General features: G+C 39.0%; 1 protein-coding gene across 1 annotated transcript; it reads left to right on the top strand.

The window, feature by feature from the left end:
• Positions 1-2,731: 2,731 nt before the first annotated feature.
• On the top strand, positions 2,732-5,556 carry LOC145484737 (forkhead box protein A4-A-like). The gene has a single exon (XM_081463374.1). The coding sequence runs from the start codon at positions 3,338-3,340 to the stop codon at positions 4,313-4,315; it is 978 nt and encodes a 325-aa protein (XP_081319500.1). The 5' UTR covers positions 2,732-3,337; the 3' UTR covers positions 4,316-5,556.
• The last annotated feature ends 12,396 nt before the right edge of the window (positions 5,557-17,952 follow it).

The raw sequence follows: 17,952 nt of genomic DNA, 5'->3' as shown, positions 1-17,952 counted from the left end.
TGGCTGATGAACAATCATAGAAAATGACACCAATGCAAAAATTCGTAAATTTACAAAATAACAGACTATAGTTTGATTGCAGATTATAAAAATAATTCTTATCAACCCGATGTTTCAGAATTAAGGCTGAGGAATCCTGACAATAGTTTTAATACTAATCGGTTTTTTACCATTGCCGAAGCTAGTTGTTCAACTGAAGCATTTCTGTCCGAGCGGCATGAGTAAAGAATTCTTCCGGCGCCAAACATCAAGGGTAATTTTCGATGTGTCTGTTAATCAATTTAAATTCTTTCCTATCTTTGTTCTTTCATAGTGCCTACTTGAAACTTTAAGCTAAATCATACTTCACATCAAATTTCTGTGTATCGTTGATGAAAATATTACATGGTTAGTGAGAAAGGTTCTCAAATTGCAAAATGTGACCAAATTGTTGGCAACACAGAACAAACGGGAAGTTATGAAAAATGTTAGTTTTAATAATATACTAAAGAGATTTCCAAAACCGTGGAAAGTTCTTTGCGTTTCGATTATCATTCGAAATCAGCATAATTTTATCTCGCAATCTTCTTTTAACCTAATACGACATCAAAATAACCTTAAGCTTGGTTTTCTTATCTAGAGCGACCCGATTTTTGGTATCGCATACAAATCCTCGGATTTTCCGAGGTCGCATTGTTTTCAGACCAGAGCTTATAACGTAATTTCAATTCTTTCACTCAAATCAACTTAGAAGTTTGGCCGGCAATCGATTGCAGATTCCGAAAGCCTTTTAGCGATACGACAATTGGAGACTTTGAGGCACCAAATGGGCCAGAATTTAGTCAAAGCTGATTAAATATGGTATCTGTAATCAGTTAAAGACATTGTAAGGAGTATCTATCCTCTTATTGTGGAATTCTCCGCCACAATCTTTTCTGCTATTCCTTGTGAAAAAGCGAGAGCTCTCCTGGACTGTAGAGTCGCAGTTACACTGTCCAAACGCAATTAAACTTTCACTTTCAATTTTGATATACATCCGATAACAAGCGATTAAAGGTGAACGTGTGTTAAATGTATAACAAATGAGGTTACCTTGGTTTAGTTGCTCTTGTGCCGCTTCGATTCAGAAAACCACAAACTCTAACATTCCATCTTAGAGTCACGTACCAAGTCTTACTAAAACGCCAATCGAAAAAGCCATTGTTACCCGTTTAAGTGTACTTCAAATAAGCTTGGAACCCCTCGGCGTTTGAATTTAAAGCTTAATTTCTGACAAGGGTGTAACAACAAGGTTTCCTCTTCGCCCCCACGGTACAATTGATAATTCGTTCATCCCCCATGTTGATGGTTTTGAGGGTACGAATAAACAACAAATCATTCACTCAGTTCTTGTGGCGATTACACCACTTCAAAGTAATCTACCCCAGTAAGGATATGACGACAAATGAAAGAAATCTAATGTATATTTGCCTTCAGAAACCGAAACTTACTTCAGTTGTCAGCTGTTAGGACACCTTTCACGCGAGGTCACGCGCGATGGAACCACGAAGCAAAGGTAACGCGTGGATGGCCATAATCTTTTTCAGAGCAACGATGTTACGGGTCACAAGGTAGATTCGGCTTGGTTACAAGTGAAAACATTTACAGGAAAACTCTGCAGTTGCCGGAAACTGCCCAAAACAAAGGAAGCGTCCATTTTCAGGAAGAAAAAGGGCCTGGAATTCGATTTTCAGGAAGTAGAAGTATGCAACATCTTGTCGCATGTGGTAACACAATTATTGGACCGCAGGTCGCGCGCGCGTTCATGTAATTTCACTCGTGCGTCAATAGGCAGTGATAATGGCTCTCTTGGAGGGTATTTACTTAACTTAACTTCAAAAGAAATTATGCGATGGAAGCTGTGCTTGAACGCTAAAAAGCACGTGCTAGTGCAGTCTTGGACCAATTTCACTGCTCCAGTAGACAACAATTAAAGGGATCGGCCTTGATAAAAAAAAGTGTTGAAATTGCTTACTGAGGTGCATGGCTCGTGTCTGGTTTAGAATAAGCTGGTATAACTTTATTGCAAATCCACATTGCAGATTATTTATACAACGCATTCCGCTTTTCCAAACGACGGGATGCAACGAAAATCCATTAGAAGCCGTTTATAAACACAACCCTGCCGCAAAAATACCTAAAAACAATGCGCTAAAATTGGTATGGAAATTGCCAGATTATTTTAAGCAAACTTGTTTAGTTACTCCACGCCTTTTTACAAAGGTATTCGCTCATTTCCTTTGCCAGCTGTCTATAGCACGCGTCAGACTGGGCACTTTTTTCCATAAACGGCTCGTGTTACACTCATTAATTCAAATAAACATGCTGCATGAAAACAACTATAAACAATTCTCGAGACACTAACTGGTTTCTGTTGACTTAAACCCGCCTGGGAATCCAAACACGCTTCTTCGAACAATAATGCTAGGTAAAGAACCTTGTGAGAAAAATCCACAAAGCTAAAAAGAATCACTTTTAATCCATTTAAATTCGGACTTGTGATAGCCGATCTGTTATCGCGTCTCGGCTAGCTTTAATCGCCCGCTTAATTGCTAATTTGTTTTTAGATCTAATCTGTTGTTTACTTTGTTAAAGGCTACGTGCATTTCCTGAAATACGTCCTTTTTGTGGATTAAAATAGAAATCAATACACGGAATTACGTACAAATTCCTAGTTTTCAAAGTTTCTGAGTCTCAACAGTCGCATTTAAAGCTAACGACCGCAGTTCAAGAGGACTTTGAACGCGCATGTTATAAAATTAGATAAAATAACAAAGCGAAAAACAACCCTAAACAACTTGAGAACTCTTTTGTTTTTGTAAGGAATGTGCACAGAACGGAGTTGATGTTGAGTTGACAGATAGTTTTAATTTACACCAGATGCCGTAGCATTCCTCATGTGTGCCGCAGTAATCAAAGGCTGACCGACCGCCTTCAAATGATGAGTAGAAAGATATAAATGAGCCGAGCTGACAAGTCAAAGCACACCCCTTTCGACCGCATTACATGATTCTGAGGACTTTCTGGTCTGCTCGAAGACAGCGTACAAAATTTAGCGCCGCAAAAGGTTTGCTGTGAAAACATAGGTTGCACATCAATTTGTGGGTGGTCTGAAGTCTTGCTGGCAGGTTCAAAATAAAAGAGTTTAGAAGCTTTTACGCTGAAGAAGTGCGAGACCTCAGCTCTCGGATCAGTTGCAGTGTTGACTGTTGCAAGGTAGACTGACTCGCACGGGCCTGAGTGGATTTCACTGCTGGAAACAGCTTAGGAAGTAACAAAACCGCTAGATAAGTGCAAGAGGTCTTTGATTGAATTTTTCATGGAGCTGCCGGTCGTGAGAGGTGCTTCAGTCGGGAAGGATCGCGTTGAAGAACAGACAGGAATAGACACAGGAAGCCCGTCGAGTGCTGACACTATGCTGGTTCCGATGAGCGGACACAAGGAAATAACTTCTGATATTCCACTGGTGTACCATACAGGAAACTTTCATCAGCCGTCTATCCAATCCTCGCTCTTTGCGGCCGATATAAAAAGCCCCGAGCCGAAGCGAAACAACATAGCAACTAAACCTACCATGCAGTCAAGAAGCAAGCCTTACCTCTCCGAAGAAGTGAAGCCGCCATTTTCCTACATCGCATTGATAGCAATGGCCATCGACAGCTCTCCATATCGCATGAGAACACTGAATGAAATCTACGAATACATCATGACGCGATTTCCATATTTTCGCAGCAACCAGCAGAAATGGCAGAATTCTATTCGACACAATCTGTCCCTGAACGACTGCTTTATAAAAGTTCCTCGAAGCTATTTTGGCAAACCAGGCAAGGGGAATTACTGGACTTTGCATCCAGCCTCTGGGGACATGTTTGGAAGTGGCAGCTTTTTACGCCGAGCCAAGAGGTTTAAGTGTCGTCCTCCGCAAAAACCGAACGAGCCTGCCTTCGTGCGCAAAGTGAACTCGAATCATCACTTCAGTTTGTTCGTCGAAGGATTTAGCCATCAGTTTTGTAGCTTGCAATTCCCGCCCCACTGTGAATTTAGCGCCTTTCCGCAGAGAATCACTGCAAATGAACCTTGTGTAGCGGCTCCAATTCATCTCCAATTGTCCCCGACACCACAGAGTGTTATTCGTCCAACCGCACGCTATGGGTCTTTGGAGATCCCGCACGTGCATGTTGGTGCATTTCAACCCGTCCCGAACGCTCGACGAAGCTTCATGATCAGAGAGTTGATCGAGTCGAAGCCACTGGAAAGCGCTGCCGAAGAACCAGAAGATGTGAGATCCGCCTTGTGAGTTTCACCGAGAGACTGTTTATACCACTCAAGAGGGTCATCTTAAGTCTTGTGCAAGCCTCTAGAGAAAGACTTTGAAAAACACCGAACGCGTTTCGCGATCGATCCAGCGAAAGAACATTTGAAGTACATTTCAAAATTGTTGTTCACAAGTCATTACTTCAGGAGAACGTTAGCAATATTTGCTAATCACTCCCCATAAACTGTTTGAAAATTTTATTTAAATCGTTACAAACGCGTATATGGACAATCTGGTAGGCTGTAAATTTTGTTAAGTGTACAGAAATGGGCTCGACGTGCTAAGAGAATCGATTACGTTAGGTGTTAAAATAATTATCTCCAGTGTTGCATGCATTTTTCTCATCATTAGACCATGCAGAGAAAAAAATATATATATCTGTAGTACTTGAACGATTAGTGGGGATAATGACATGGTTAGGTTTAGCTTTCGGTCTAAATGTTTTTCCAAATTGGAATTCAATAGATGTGAAGTCATTGATTAGGAGAGCAATCATTTAACTCACATTTATTTCGAGCCGGCCGCAAAAAGCAAACAAAATCAGTGTTTGAGGTTACGTTTGCTTTTCGATGGGATTTTTTTATACGAATCGGTTTGCGTGAGAATATTATACATGTGTCGATGGCTGAATTACGCTGAGGAATTTTGCTATGTTACAGGTCAAGCGATTTTACATTCTCCGTTAAAATTCTTCATTTAATGATTTACAATTTAGTGTCCCAGTTTCTCCGGACCTCCGAGCTGTTATGCTCAGAGCATTGATATAAATCGATACAATTGCAATCGAGGCATAATTTCTGCAACCCAAAACTATCTTGGATTTGTCTGCCCCGAAAAAATTTAATTTGCAACTGAGCAGGAAGGAAGTCTGGACATCACAGTTTATTCAAGTTTTTGTTCGCTCACCGCAATCTTCGCGTTATACAAAACGCACCTACCACTTTAACCTCAGGAATTTTTATGACGTTACTCAATCCACCCTCCCTCTTAATGTTAATGGCTTGAAATAATATAATTTAAAAGTTGAGTTCGCCAAGCAAGTCTCCATTAACTTTTGAAACTAAACTAAACCTGCCCTTAGTGAATCTTCGACAACAACAAGTGTAATTACAAATGGAAACATTGCGAATTAATAAAGCTCAACTTTAAATCAAGTAAAGGACTCTTTGCCTTAGAATCTATTTTTAGGACGATCTTGCTTTTCATTTGTCAAAGATGATCTGTGCCCGCGTTGATTGTACGGAAGGGTGTAGCAAGCTAACTAACCATAAACAGGAAGCGAACAGACAGTGTTCTCTCCAGCAATAATTTTTACATGTTTACAAGCAAAATTCCTTAATTCTTGGGCAAAACAAAAAAACAAAACAAAAAAAAAAAGTTGCACTTGTAACATCGGAGAGCGCTACATTCCTTGCAAAAATTTGTTTTCATTTCGCATTAATTAAATCAAGAATAACCGCATTTTAAAAGGTTAGATAATCCACTGCAAATCTAGAGCTTGATTAAGCTGGGTGAGTTTATCCCCGTTTTTAATTCTCAGATGTTTGTTAAAGATAAGGAATCGGGATTTCCCTGTACCGGACAGAACAAAACGAGAAACTCCTATTTTTACAGGCGATTAACTAAACTCTGGATTAATATTCCGAAAAAAAGGCCGATGACTGAGGCAATTTTCTGGAAGCATTTTTCGGCGGAAAAGCCTTTGTTTAAAACGAGAGGTTAGGAAATTCTTTTCTAGGGTATTAGAAAATCGATGCCTCAAAGTCTCCTTTCCTTTTGTTGATAATGTTCTAATTTCTAATCTTTCTAAAGCTTTCATAACTTTTCCATTGCTTGCTAATCTACTTATAATATTCTGTTTTTATATTGTGAATGCTGCGGGTGAAATGCGCGTATTCACCCCGTATAGCATTCCCTGTTTTTCCACACCCAGTAGAACATGATAACACTTTGAAGATGCAGGTTGCAGTTTTCTTTTATACCTAATTATGGCTCACAGGACTGTAAACCAGATGCACTCACAATTTCACCAATATTACAATTTCATGCTGAGAGATTAAAGTTCTTGTGATACTATTATAAAACACGATTTAACACCAACAGTCATGGTATGTTTTCTTCAAGTCACGTGAAACTTTCAGATGTTGTTGATAAGTCACGAAGGAGAGACTCGGCTTTGGGAGATAAATCGGTTTAAATGTCTGAAAAAACAACGGTATGGAATAAGCCCTTTTTATGCTCGCGACCGCGAGATTTCGATCGAAAGGTTCCACTGAGGTTTTATTTAAGATACTTTAAGTCCTATTGTGTCGGTTCCAGTTTCGCAAAAAAGGCTAATTACTGTTTCCATTCGGATGTCAGTGTTCCAGTCGGACAGTGCTTGTGCTTCAGTTTTATCAGTAACTACCGTCTTAGATACAGCAAGTATTTACAATAAGCGGGAATTTTCTTTAATACATGAATGGGTATTAAGACAAAGAACACAGATGCAATGAAATCTACAGTATTGGAAGGTGAATATGCAGGTCTGGCAACGACCGAGGTCGATACGGAAATTATTTTCTGTGCACATTTCATTTCGTGCTAATATGTACAGTACCTCCATGCTGAAATATCATGTTTGAAGTAAAATACAAGGGAAAAAATATACCTTGCTTTGCCGCAAGTGCATATTGAATCGATGTTTCCCCAAGAATGACGTAATAAAAAAGCCTTTTCAAGTTAATATGCCGATACGCTAGCACTGTAATGAGCAGTTAAAAACCGTATTTTCCTAACTTACTTCACACCGGAATATATCGGAACTTTACTCTATTCATAATCAAGAGTGGCTTGCGCTGTTGTTTACTTGTGCAGAATTATATTTAGATCAATTCAAACCACAGGCACTTTTTCCGCTTAGAAATGTGCGTCAGACATTTTTAAGGTTTGAGTCATCGGAAAAAATAGACTTGGCTCTTTATGGGGTCTTATGAGGAAGTCCTGTCGAGTGAAGCATTTTGTCGTTTTAGAAGAGGCATGCAACTTAATTTTACTACATATGTATAAAATTAAAACGAGGACTGCCATATCACCGGTCTTTCTGAGTGTGCTTTAATTCTGTATCATCTCTTTGACTGTCTCCAATCTCTGAATGATTTCATAAATATCCTGGTTCTTGTTCACCTTAAAGCACGCAGGAAAATGGAAGCAATCACTTAAATGGTAAGGACATATTTTACTCTTGAGCTTTCCTTAGCCGATGTTAGAAAACTGTTTGCTTTTTGATTTGCTTTTGGCATTCAACACTAATCTTTCGAGTCATGATACTGTATTTTGCTCTGACACCCTGTTTGCTTCCAAACATGTAACAGGGCAAAACCTGATTACAATAAGCGAAGACATGTTTATATCGATATGATATGAGTTAGGTCAGTTAGACTTCAGCATTCTCTCTAAACAACCCACTGGAAGTTAATAAAAAAGGCAGAGTCAGCGACTGGTCGTTTTTTGGGTTTCGCCAGCAAAAGTGACACCCAGTCTGGTTTGATCAAAAAGATACATGTCTGTCAGTCGATATCTGTAAAGAAAATTGTCTCACATGCAGTGATACAAAGAATTTTTACATGGTGGTCAGTTATTCGGGTTTGGTCTGGGCGTGAATAAAAATCTGTCCTTTTGTTTGACTTCATTAAATGTCCTCCTCACCGCAACATTGAATATCAGTTTCCAAAATTGGCATTCTATTGTGAAGGCACCGTTCACCTATCTAAAACAAAGAAAAGATGTCATAAAACCCATGTTACTCAAGCTTTGCAGGGGTTAAAGCAAAATCGCCGTGTGTTAAAGTAAATACATTTCTTTGGTGGAGTTTAATGGTTTACTTTAGATATACTGTTTCCAATTTGTCGAGAAAACAGATTGTTTTCTTATCATTTTTGTCGGTTTGTTTTGACGACAGCAAACAGACGAACAAGTTTTCTTGAAAATTGTTCAAAGAAAACTTTAGAAAACATCTGGTGTTTAACGAGGTAGTTTTGGTTGTTTGTTTAGCTGTTCACTCCAGCAAAGGAAACAAGCTAAACGAATTTTCCATGCAATGGTCTGGCAGAAATGCAACACTGAAAACGTTTGTTTTTATAAAATTAGCTAAAACTGCTTTTGACTGCTCGTTTTACGACAGGCACCATTTTGACCCCATGCAAGATTAATGATTATCACAGATGAGTGGGAATTTGAATTAAGCTGAGTAACAGTGAATCTTTGTAAATATTTAAAGAATTACTTAACTATGAGAATTTTTAAAACATTGAATCATATGAAGAAAATTTAGTTAACAACTGTAAAATTAGATTTTTTTGTTCAATTATTCACCCGATTTGCGTAAGCAAGGTGACCCATTTCAATCTGGTTTTAACAGCGTAATATTTTTACAAACAAAACGAGATGATAAGTTCAAAAGGTCCTTAAACAATGCTGAAATACGGCCTATAATCTAACGCTAACCGTATCAGGTTCAACCCATTTAAGCTCAGAAATATTTTCATCCTAATTCCAAGATATGTTTCTTTGACCATCAGCTTCAGCGCTTCTCCTGATCCCAAATAAAATTGATCTTAAAATAACAAAGAAAATAAGATCTACAATTTTACTTTTCGAGCAATAAGGAAACGCTTACAACGCTATTGATGTCGAGCGTGCTGATATGATAATTATTTCAATCACATCACGAGATATTGCATGAGATAACAGTGTATTTTGCTTTCTTGTTAGTTAGATATGCAGGGTTATCTGAGGTTCAGATCAAAAATATGTGTACATAAATAAACTCATGACTAAGATATATCAAACCTACTTATCAGTCAAATACTAATGCCATAAGTTATGGTAATAGACTGCAACATCGCATATTTTTCGCCCATAGGAACACCAGTCGCAAAATACCACAGTAATATGTTGAATTTAGAACAGACCTACATCTCAGTGATAAGAACTTATCAACTGCTTTAGTTATGAATAATAACAGTGCGATATTTCACTCGCGAATGTTTGCTTCCCGCGCGCAGGTTTGCAATGACGCTTTTTTTTTTAAAGAAAATGTTACCATTATAGGCTAAGAATACCAGGATTTATGGGGAAAAACACCACACCCAGCTTCTAGAATGTGTTCTTTTCCTCTTCATACCATTTGGCTGTCACTTATAATTTGCTTGCATTTTATTGAGCCTTGTTTCGCATGCTGGTTTTTCCCGCGTGATTATACTGACACGCGAGTTTCATCGCGTGTCGAGTCTCCTCCCACGCGTGTCTAGTGTAAGTATGTTCCTCATTCGCATTCGACTAAGAGAAAACAACAAGGTTGTCTGTAAAATGGCATTCTAGAGACTTGAGTATAATCAAAGTTATGACTGCCTCGAAACAATGTCATTCCTCTTAGTTTTGGAAAATAGATCGGAATTATTTTCTGACGGAAAAATTTTCTATTGTTTCGAAACACCAATTCTCAATATGATGGCCGTGAAAGCTCTCCATGTGTGTTTCTATCAGTAAACGAGGAACTATGAATGGCCATCCCTGTAGCAGTGCCAACAGCGTTGATTTTTACGGTGCTTAACGAATTTTCTGACATCGTAAGCAAAATCTTAGTTGCATCTGTAATTTTCCAGGACATGTGATAATTTAATCCATGGAAGACACTTTCGGAAATAGAACTAAAAAAACAACAAACTTGTTATGTACATGTCTGGAGTCATCTTTATAAGATCATATGTACCTCTCATCTGGTTTTCAGTGTTTGTTGTATTATTTTCAGTTCTTGTAGACCTTAACATTGCTTAGTTATTCGCAGAGAATTTGTTATACGATATTTAAAGTCTAACCCATTTAGCCACAGTCTATATTCTCTATCACCAACAGTTCTGACCGACATTTTGAATTTCACGTAAGAAGAAATCTCCCACCGACGATTACCGCCCCTGAGGGACATATCAAGTTTTTGACCTCGCACATTTTATATTTCCATATTACCACGAGCTACAAAATTACCGAGAGATTATGAAATCGTGAAACATCCTGTGAATATTTCACGTATTCAAGTAACTCAGCTTCTGTGATATGCTTTGCCAGAAACACGCCAGTTGCGAGAGTACAGTCGAATTGAAGGGTGTACTCCGTTGCAAGAGTGCAAGGGGTTGAGATTTGGAACCTGTTCATCTCAAATAATATGTTTAAACTTATGGTCTGTCAACAAGGAAGGATTGTTAGCATTTTAACGACATATAAAGCCTTATTTGAAAGCGAGACTCAGAGTCCTGTCAATTTTGACTGCTTGTAGAAAGTTTGGCACATTAGCTATTAGGTCCGGTTGTCAAAAAGTTGGTGGATTGAAATACAACAAAATGCACCACCCATAGAGATGGCAAAGGGAAAGGAATAACCCAGGACAAACGCAGGTGTAACCAAGAATTCTGAGACAGATTAACAGGTTAGGTTTTCATTCAAGAAATCCTCAACTTGTTTATCAGAGCCAAGCATAAGGCGTTCATGGGCTTCATGTTGTGCGGTCCTTGTTGTCACAGTAAATCCAATCATTTCGATGACGCGGTGTCTCACCACAATTAACAATGGCACTTACAACGACAGACAATCCTTTTCCGTTTGAATAAGGAAACCTACCGCATTCGTTCAACGTGCTCGTTGAAATGCTGAATTAGAAGCTATTAAAATTACCAAAATGCGTCTATGGCGCGAAAAAGAAACAAAAGATATACATTTCGTTGAGCAGAAGGCAAAGTGAAATACTACAACTTATCTTCCTCATGTACGTCACAAATTTCAGAATTCGCGGGTATTTTAGGGTGATAAAGTCACACCTTGGCCTTTCTATCGCTTAAAGCGAACTTAAGTCCCCAGCATGACATGGAGTGTTATTTGGTATGATTAAGTTGAAAATGTCGCATTTTTAAGCTGCATTGGAACGAAGGAAGGTTATAGTGGTCTAGTACTTTTTGGCCCTGTTCCAAACAACTATTATTGAAAGCTGAGTATACTGTTGAAATACGTACCAGAACACACAACGTTAAATTGTTTAGCATTTGAAAGTCAATCGATTCAGCCATTGCCGGAATGCAACATAAAAGAACGAATGTTTGACAAGGAAACCTTTTTCAGTAAAGGTGCTGGTTTTATATATTCCGAAAGGGTTTCAAATAATGTATTTTTCTGTAGAAACTAATAAATTTGATTCTCTTTGAACGTCAGATGAACAAGTAGCACAAATTATGATGCTCAATTCCTTAAGACATGTTCTTGAGTTGTGTTCTCTGAACATCCTGTTTTTTTTTTTTAAACAACCGCGTGTTGTCAATTCAAGGGAGAGATGTTGGGAACAAATTATAATTATACAGTCAAATGGTCACCTCTTTATACTACAACTTAGTAGTGTCACTGAATAGGGCCGAAAAGGTGACGTCATGGCTAAAAAAATTCACAGCTCGAATTACTTTTGCTTATCTCTTTGGAACCCATTTCGCTTTTTTTTCTATAGATTTCTTTGAATATGATTGCTGTTCTTTGATATTCCTTTTTTTAATCGTAATTTGTCGTTGAATTTCTTTGTTTATCTTCAATTATTTGTAAAGTGCGCGCGCGCCGCCGTTCGAAAGAAGCGCGTGCACTCTTTGACGAAGAATTAACTCAACTGTTACGTCACTGCAAACAATGTCACACTAAAAGACTGCAATTTTTACCAGCAAACAAGACTGCACAACTCTTCCCGGCCTTTCGGTTAATAGCAGATTGTGCGACTTAAAAACGAGGCAAAAATCAGATTTTTGGCTAAATCTGCTACTGTTAGAATTAAGACAATGGTAAGGTCATTGAGCTTCCTTGTAGCAAAATGATTCTCTTTTTACTTGATTGCAGCGTCAAGCTTGGAAATTCGACAAAGGTGTCGACAGGAATCTAGTTGAAAGTGAAAGAAGAAAGCAAAGTAGTTAAGAAGCAGGCTAGAATGCGAAACAAGATTAGCGTGTCTCAATTGTTGGAAATGCGAAACAAAAACATTGGAATCAAAGCGCGAAACACTCATTGCCCGCCATTCCAGCTTGTGTAGTATGCCGCTCTTTGAAGTCCAGTTTTCATTCTACAGGGCCTCTTTTCCCTAGAAAGCTCCTGATAATTTTGCCCGGAACGTGTGTTGTATTTCATATAGTTTTTTGTGTAGCTTCAGTTGAGACGCTACACAAAACACTTTTTGAAATACAACTCATTTAAAAGGAGTCGACTTGGTTCTACTTCAACTGCAAATAACACACAAACCGCCTTCCTCTCCAGCATGTGTTGTATTTTTTAAAGCGTTTTGTGTCGCGTCAGTCAATAGAGACTTAACCAAAAAAAAGCTTTTTGAAATACAACTTACCCAAAGAAATTCTGTTGAAGTTCGATCCAACAAGAAAACGTTTCTTGACTTATATTTCCTGAAGCTAACTCGGCTTGCCCAGTAGTTAGTTCATTACATTTATTCTTTAACGTATGTACCGCACTCACAATTGCAAAGTTCTAGTATCAAGGTAGCTCAACCTACATTGGAAGTTACCTACAAGTTCTGAGAAGTTGTCACTTCTAGGGAACTAAGTTCTAATTATATCTATCTCCTAAATTACTTTGAACGGGTATTTGTAATAAAAATTAAGATCGTATTTGGCAAGCTCGCTGGTCAGTCTTTCCCATTTGCCACCATTTCCCGCCATTGCGGCCTAACCAGCAAAGTGCGAAGTGCGTCACAATTGTCATATGAACTGATTGGTCAGTTAGTTTTCACAACGAAGTAAACGATTGTCAACCAAAATGGAGAAATTATCCAAAAGTATTTCCACACTAGTTTTTAGCTATAGGAAAGCTCACCTGCAGGTAACAACAGAGAAGATGGCAGTGGACTCATTTACGCATATGCAAGGACCTGTTGCATGTTTTTTTTTTCTTTTTAATTCATGGTCAGTAAATTTCCGCACCGCCGAAAAATAAAGATATCCTAAAGGCACGTGCGACATTGGCGATTAATTAGGCTTAACTTGCTGCGCATTTCCCGACGACTATTTGATTGTTTTCCTCAATAAAAAATTAATTATATTGCGTGGTTTTTGTTGCAAGCCGTGCCACCACTTGTTCTAAAGTTAAATAAGTTTTCCCGATGCAAAAGAACTCTGGAGAATAAGGGCACGTGCAGTGATATGAATCCACGTACCAGGCACAGAAGCGTTGCGCGTGTGAACTCTGGAAATGTTTTGCCGAACGGTTTTTGGCAAATAGTATCGTAGTCTAGGGACAGAGTATAAATCATACCATATGTGCCTCATATGCGATCATAACTGTTAAGCCGTGGTTAGTAGTTTTAAGGGTGCAGTGTCTACAGCACGGGGTTTAACAATTTGTCCCAAATGGACAACAACATGTTTCACATTACAATGCCTTTGTAAAGAGGTTTCATACCGATTTATGTATTATGTATTGCAATTTAACTTTGGATTTCGGCTTTTCATGACCAATACGTGCAAAGCGGCTATATTCAAATTTGCGGTTTAGTCACTGGACCTTGGACGGCAAGGGTGTAATTTGTGGCAAATTGAGCACGCGAACAAGCGGTTACTTAAATCGCTTATTATCGGATGTACTTGAACAGAAATTATCGTAGTTTTGATTGAATTTGGACAATCTTGCGGCAGGCCAAAACTAATGTAGTTTTCACTGTGCGGTCTTGTGACGGCTTCCTTCCTTTAAAACTAAAAAGCTAAACGGCAGTCATATGCCTGATTTACGTTTTTCATCGGAGAAAGATGATACCTCGACATTTCAATGAAGCTTTCATTCATTCCTCTATTCATTCATCCATTCATTCATTCATTCATTCATTCATTCATTTATTCAATGGTTTGTTCGTTCGTTCGTCTGCTTGTTTACGTATTCATTTTTGTAAAGTTTCTCTTATTAAACAGATAAGTTAGGCGAAACACGCGACGCGGAACTTTTTTTAATAGGATCATTTTACCGACATCCCTGCTCTTGGTCAAAGGGTCTGGATTAAAATACCCGATTAAACACGCTTTGACTAATAATTGTTTCTGGAAACACTGGTGCCTTAACGTCTCCGTTTTTATATGATATTACTGAAAGCTTTAGAAAAATGTTGACGCCTGCTGAAGAGTGAGGCTCGCCTTAATTAACGGTAATGAGAACTTTGGGTAAGGTTTGGGTCTGCATTTTTTGACAGGGCTGTTGCTACAATCCCGGACCAAAGGGTTGGAACAGCAAGCAAAGTTTTCCCCTTCCCCCACTGGCAATGATGATAATCAGGTGAGTTTTTCCCTTTTTGGTGGAAAAAAAACGCGATATTTGCCAACATTGATTAGGGAGGAAGGGGGATACTTGATTCTGCTCAAGTGTTGCAACTACTTTTTTCCGGGATTGTAGGTTTCCTTCAAAGCAAGATTCAATGGTCATAGGTGACGTAAGTGGGTGAATGAGTAATAAAAATTCTCATCGTCTCGTTCCACAACGTGACGAAAATTAGAAATTAAACATTTAAACTGCAATTTATGCCATTTATGGGCTCCCTACTCTGTACTTTCAAAAATATTCGAGAGACATTTGCACAACTCTCTATCTGCTTTTCTCAAGGACAATAATCTCCTATATTCATTGCAATCTGCCTTTAGGAAACACCACTCGACTGAGACAGCCTTAATAGACATTGTCGACCGAATGCTGTTAAATCTTGATGACAACCGGATAAATGGCTTAGTTTTCGCCGACTTCCAGAAGGCCTTCGATCTTGTTAACCATGAGATATTGATTGAAAAACTGCGCATTTATGGTCTAGAGGACAACAGCCTGGTCCTTGTGCGTTCATTCCTTCAAAACCGAACGCAGCGCACGGTTATCCGGAGTGCACAATCCTCGCCCCAGGCTTTGACGCATGGAGTACCACAGGGATCCGTACTCTCTTCTCTTCTTTTCCTAGTGCATATAAACGACCTCCCGGAGGCAGTATCGCAGCCCACTACTGTGGACATCTTCGCAGATGACACGACTCTGAGCTCACACTCACCTTACACAAATACCCCTGGACTTTGTTCCAGACTATGTCAAAGTACTGTAGAACTGGAAAAATGGACAGGCAATAACCGGTTTAAGCTGAACATGGCCAAAACAAAATCCATGTTCGTAACCGGTACTAGACTGAGTGCAAAGATGGACCACTGCGACCAGATGGAAATCCGTTCCAGCAAGGGAGATGTATTGGAAACTACTACAAGCTATAAACTACTTGGAATATATATTGACCCGGACCTTTCTTTTAACGAGCATGTTGAACATTTATGTGAGAAACTTACTAAGCGCATCGGTATCTTGAGATCAATTAGGCATTATTTACCTTTAAATGAGCGTATACTCTTCTACAATGCAACCATAAAGCCCCTTTTTCTGTATGGCGGAGCAGTCTGGAGTATAACATCTAAAGCAAATATCAGACGAGTCTTTCGACTGCAAAAGAGAGCGGCCAGGGTAATATTGGATGTTAAAACAGCAAGGGATGAACGAACTGTTGACTTATTTAACAAGTTGGACTGGTTGCCCTTCTATGAAGAAATCAATGTTAATAAGCTATGCCTTATCTTTAAATGTCTACATGGTCAATGCCCAGAATACATATCTAGTAAGTTGATACGTGTGAGTGACATATCGGTAAGATCCTCGCGTTATAGTCACATCACGCTACGATGCCCTAAGAGCAACAGAGCGACAGAAGGATGAAAAACTTTTGCTTCTACGTCAACTTCACTATGGAATTCCCTACCTCCTAACATAAGATCCTGTGATAGCATTAATGTTTTTAAAGAGAAATGCGTCAAGCTTATAAAGACGGGGTATGCAAATATTGAACATTTCACAATTTCTTAGTGTCCTCTAACTCTTTGTATCGCATGCACCAACAAGATTTTAGTCCATTTTATTGATGTTAGTAATTTTACCAGTTTTATACTTATTATTATTCATAGTTAGATATTTTTAAAATCATTGTGATTTATATTTTAATTGTTTAAGGGAGGGCCACGAGTTTATCAGTCAATGACTGTAAAGTGTTTTTACCCTCATTAAATAAAGTTACTCACTTACTTACTTACTTACTTACTTACTTACTTACTTACTTACTTACTTACTTACATCAAAGGCATTATTGGATAGTCCTGCCAACGCACGGCTACGCCACTGACTCTGCAATAGGTTGGGATCGATAGACTCTTTTCACAAATGGCTGTCAATTAAAAACTATTTTGTAAGTATTAAAATTAGCCCAACTAACCTCGTTTTTGAGTTGATAATCAAAAGAATTCTTACTCTCAAACGAGTTTAGTAGGGCTAATTTAAATGCATACAAAAGAATTTTAACTTGGAAGCCATTTATGAATAGGTACCGCTATGTGTAACACTAAAAAAACTATATTTCTCTCTAGAAGTTCGTATGGCAAAACTCCCGGTGGTTTTCCACTTATGCTCGCACGTGATCATGGCATGAGCTACCCCACCACATCTCTCACTGCCGCTGTTCGTCAGTTGTGAGCTACTCGTCAAGCTACGGTTGTTCTCCTCCCTTCCTCCCAAACTGGTAGCTATGTCCTCTCCCCTCCCCCCGTCTACAAAATGTTGTCTCGATTACCCTTCCTCAAAATACCGGTGTATCTTTGTTTCTTTGCGTATACCCAGTAGCTGAAGGGGGAGGGGGGGGGGCACTAGTGGTGTTCTCCCCCTACAAGTGTAGTCAACTAGGCCATTTCCGAGTTATCTTGTGCCTCTGTTTCAAAACGAGTCTTCGTGCAAAACCTTTCATATGAAAATGAGTTTGATTTGCTTGAAAATGAACCTGTAGGCAACATCACTTTCATATGGATAGTTTCGCACGAAGACTCAGTTTGACACAGAGGCAAAAGACAACTCGGAAATGGCCTATTGCTATTTTGTAGTTGCAAAGGATGGGGTTCAAACTGAAACCAAGAACTGGCCCACATGTCAGGTGCAACTCTATAAACGGAGATTCTCAATAGGGTTAATTGTTAGCCGTGAAACGAGCAAACAATTTAGCAGTAAGGCGTAAAAATTAATTTTAACCCGGTCTTAGCCGTCAAGATCGCTTGTCAAGACTTTTTTGGGTCTCTTTTCGCGGCTTGCGTGTAAGCTTTAATAGTGTACAATTCTTATGATAATACCTTTTCTCCTTCCCGTAATGCTCATAAAACCTTTAAAACAAAGACAATTAATTTCTAAGATTTTGGTAAACCATAATTAAGAAAACAAATTAACCGTTAGCCGCAAAAAAACAGGCGTTCAGGCGCAGCGCGAAAAACGGCGAGCGCAAAAATAAGGGGGAAGCGCGACGAAAAAATTCTTTCCCCTATTTTTTCGATCGCCGTGTTTCACGCTGCGCCCCAATTGACTGAACACCTGGAACTGTTAGCCCTAAAAGCCAAAAACCCATGGAGAGCCTCCTAAAACTAGTGACATGAGGCAGCCCAAGGGGCCTTTGATTCTTTTATTGTGGCGCTTAGCCCGAGCGTTGCGTGAGTAACCCCAAAGACGACCTCATT

The sequence above is a fragment of the Orbicella franksi genome, chromosome 1, assembly GCF_964199315.1.
Source record: "Orbicella franksi chromosome 1, jaOrbFran1.1, whole genome shotgun sequence".
Lineage (NCBI taxonomy): Eukaryota > Metazoa > Cnidaria > Anthozoa > Scleractinia > Merulinidae > Orbicella > Orbicella franksi.
The sequence above is the reverse complement of the archived record's forward strand: the minus strand, read 5'-3'. Positions and strand labels throughout refer to the sequence as shown.

Bases quoted from the DNA above. Each gene is read 5' to 3' on its own strand.
- LOC145484737 (XM_081463374.1), top strand. From the start codon at position 3,338: ATGGAGCTGCCGGTCGTGAGAGGTGCTTCAGTCGGGAAGGATCGCGTT.